We start from the raw sequence: 3,413 nt of genomic DNA, 5'->3' as shown, positions 1-3,413 counted from the left end.
GAGGAAACAGTGATGATGTCATTTTGTTTTTCCGCCTTTGCTATTTGCTTAACGGAGGACAAAAGAGTTGCAGAGGCACCACATTCTATAAATACATCGGCTTCAATTTCTTTTAATATATTTTCAATAGCAGGTTGAAATTTGACTTGGTTCCTAATGTTCTTCCACCAGTACTCTGTCTTAAAGTCACCATCGTACTGTGTTCCAGTCAATGTCGAATAGAATGGAATTGATCGTGAACCGGCAGGAGTCATTACAGCACCTTCCATCGACTTTCGGAATCGTTTTTCCATCGGGTCCATGAGAGGTGTATGGAACGCACACTGAACACGGAGTTGTTTTGCTTTTATTTCACTATTATTTACAATCCTCATAATACTGTCTTCAGACCCGGCAAGGGTCAATGATCCGGGTGCGTTCTCCGCTGCAACATACAAGTTGTCATTATTTCTGCAAATATCTTTGGCTTCTTCCAATGTTAATCGGACAGCAACCATGCTACCGGCACCTTTCAGAAGTGATTGGTTCTTGCTTCGGTGATATATAACCTTAACCGCTTCTGCAAGTGTTAATCCACCACAAGCATACGATGCTGCTACTTCCCCAAGACTGTGTCCTACTACTACATCTGGTGACACTCCCCAATGTCGCCACAGTTCGTAGAGTGCGATTTGTAGGAATAAAATTGCTGGCTGACTAATTTCCATATCATTGATACTCTCATCGTCGAGGATGAACTCCGAGTTAGAACTTCCATTGAACAAGTTACATTTATGTACAAGTGAACTCCCACTCACTTGGCGGAATACCTCATCGCATTTCTCAATAGTGTCTCGGAACACAGGCTCCGTAGCGTACAGCTTCTTTCCCATGTTTGCCCATTGCTGCCCTTGTCCTGGGAATACAAAACAAATTTTGCTCGATGATCTGTAGGTGGTTCCGCTTGATAATCCTTCTCCACTGCCATCTTGAATAAAATGTTCTAATCTATTTCGAAACTCTGTATGAGAATTTGCTGTTATTGCAAGACGACATTCGTGATGCGCTCGTTTGGTAGCCTGCCAGCCGACAACCCTCAGTGCATCTTCGTTACTCTCAAAACTCTTCCAAAGTAATGCTGTATCTGTCAAAGCAGCTGAAGACTTGGCGGATAAAGGTATGATGATGGATTCACCTTCACCTAAATTGCTGTTGAAGCCCCAACCTGCCGGTTGCTGTATTGCCTTCTGCTTTTGTGGTGGTGGCGACTGCATGATGGCATGGGCTAAAGCTCCTGCAAAACCGAAGCTGTTTATACCAACAATGATATCTTTATCTTTAGGAAATGGTTGGAGAGAGGTTTGGACGTGAAGTTTCCATTCATCAAGATGTATATTAACATTTGGTGCTGTGTAGTTAATGGTTGGAACTAAATAGCCTTTGTAAAGCATAAGTGCCGCTTTGATGGAGGATACTGCACCAGCTGCGCATTCACTATGTCCAAAGTTGCTCTTAACAGATCCGATTTTAAGAGGCTTATTTCTATGAGGCCCAAATGCATTTCCTATAGCTTCTGCCTCGATTGGATCTCCTACTGGTGTACCGGTTCCATGGGCTTCGAGGTAATCGACATCAGCCATGTTGACCCCAAATCGTCTGTAGGTTTCTTCCATTGTATGCTGTTGTGCGGGCTTAGATGGCATTGTAAGGCTGTTACTGTGACCATTGGCTGCTATGTATGTACCGACGATTTGAGCATAAATATGATCGTTGTCTTTTATTGCTTGATCAAGGGGTTTCAGAATCATCGTTCCCCAACCTTCACCTCTGACGTAACCCTTCGCCGAATCAGAGAATGGACAGCATTTACCATCTGGTGACAGAACGCCAAGTGAGCTAAATCCTATTGTTGTTTCTGGGATAATCAAAGCATTGGCTCCAGCAAGTACTGCCATGTCACATTCTTGGTTCCACATTGCAGAACATGCTAAATGCATAGCTGTCATTGATGAAGCGCATGCTGTGTCTACTGCGTAGCTAGGACCTTTAAGATTAAATGCATAAGAAAGCCTGTTAGCTGCGACACTATGTGCTGAGCCAGTAAGGGTATATGCGTTAATAGTAGATATACTTGATCCCATTATACCATAATCCATTAAACCAATACCAACAAAAACTCCGCAAGATGACTCTAACTCCTGTGGTACAATCCCAGCATCTTCAAAAGCTTCATGTGTAACCTCTAGTAACATTCTCTGTTGGGGGTCCATCGATGAAGCCTCCTTCGGTGAGATCTTGAAAAATGTATTGTCGAACTGGTCAATACCATCTATGAAACCGCTTCTCCTAGATACCATCTTGCCTTGTTTGGTTTGATCATAATCATGAAATGAGTCCAGGGACCAACGCTCAGCTGGTACCTCACCGAGGCAGTCTTTACCGTCCCGGAGAACCGTCCAAAAATCATCAGTCGACGTCACACCACCTGGCAGTCTGCAACCTAGAATACATTATGCAAGAAAATGTGAATATATATAAGTTACAAGAACACTTACGTTGAAATGGAGAATACAGTGAGGTCAAGGTTGTGTCGAATGGGAAATATCATGTTATTAACCATAAATACTTTGTGCACATTCGAAGTATGTATAATACTGTTGAATGAATTTCTACATTAGTACTGGTAAGAGTGAGAATAGTGCAGATATTTCACTTTGTTAAAAATTTTTTTTATTAAGGCCTACCTATGCCAATAATAGCGATTGGGGGATATTCGCGCCCGGCCATCACTGGGTTTGCAGGTTCGTGAATATGTTGAATCTGAAAAAAAAAATAATGATCAATAAATCATTTTGACATTGGTGCATTAGATAGGTTCCATTAATTCAAGTAATTCAATATCAAGCACTTCAACAACAGGACACAGTTCACGTTTGCTGTGCATGCATACAATCCGAGTTGCTACCTTTGCATGGTCCAAGGCTACTCAGCTCGAATTACTTAAATCGGATTGGCCTAGGTCACTTCAAGACCAAGAATGCTGGTTTTTTAATTTTTATCAGTTAAGTTGGTACAGTTACAGCTCTTGATGATAAGCGGTTTAAACATAGACTTGGAAGTATTTCAGCAGTATCAAGGGGTAAGATTTTTGTTTTAATTATTGATTCAGTTATGTGGTTTACTATACCAGTGTATCTCCCTGGTATAACCGTCATAACCTAGTATGTAGTGTAGTTTGTAAGAACAAGGATGTATTTAGTAGGACATAAAGAAAAGAGGCCTATGCCCTCTAGTACTACAGCAGAACTAGCTGAGCATACAGCCTGCTATCCTACGCCGTAGGGAGGTCCTTTTGTTGACCAAGCCAAAAAATGGTCCGACGAATTGCCATCTGTAGGTATTGATTTATTCGTTTCATCTGTTTCTAACGTTAT

The 3,413-nt window shown here is 41.7% G+C and overlaps 1 protein-coding gene across 1 annotated transcript in view; it reads right to left on the bottom strand.

Moving 5' to 3' along the window:
• Nucleotides 1–2,875, bottom strand: part of LOC117121445 (probable polyketide synthase 1) — an 8,541-nt gene extending 5,666 nt beyond the window's left edge. The window contains exons 1-2 of the mRNA XM_033266656.1: nt 2,724–2,875; nt 9–2,479 (exon numbers count right to left, since the gene is read on the bottom strand). Coding sequence (XP_033122547.1) covers nt 9–2,479; nt 2,724–2,766 — 2,514 coding nt within the window. The 5' untranslated portion in view covers nt 2,767–2,875. The remainder of the gene's footprint in view (nt 1–8; nt 2,480–2,723) is intronic.
• Nucleotides 2,876–3,413: the final 538 nt, after the last annotated feature.

This window comes from Anneissia japonica, unplaced genomic scaffold (assembly GCF_011630105.1).
Source record: "Anneissia japonica isolate Jap-2015-1 unplaced genomic scaffold, ASM1163010v1 scaffold41793_len627382_cov181, whole genome shotgun sequence".
In the NCBI taxonomy this organism is placed as follows: domain Eukaryota; kingdom Metazoa; phylum Echinodermata; class Crinoidea; order Comatulida; family Comatulidae; genus Anneissia; species Anneissia japonica.
This window is presented reverse-complemented; position numbering and strand designations above follow the sequence as displayed.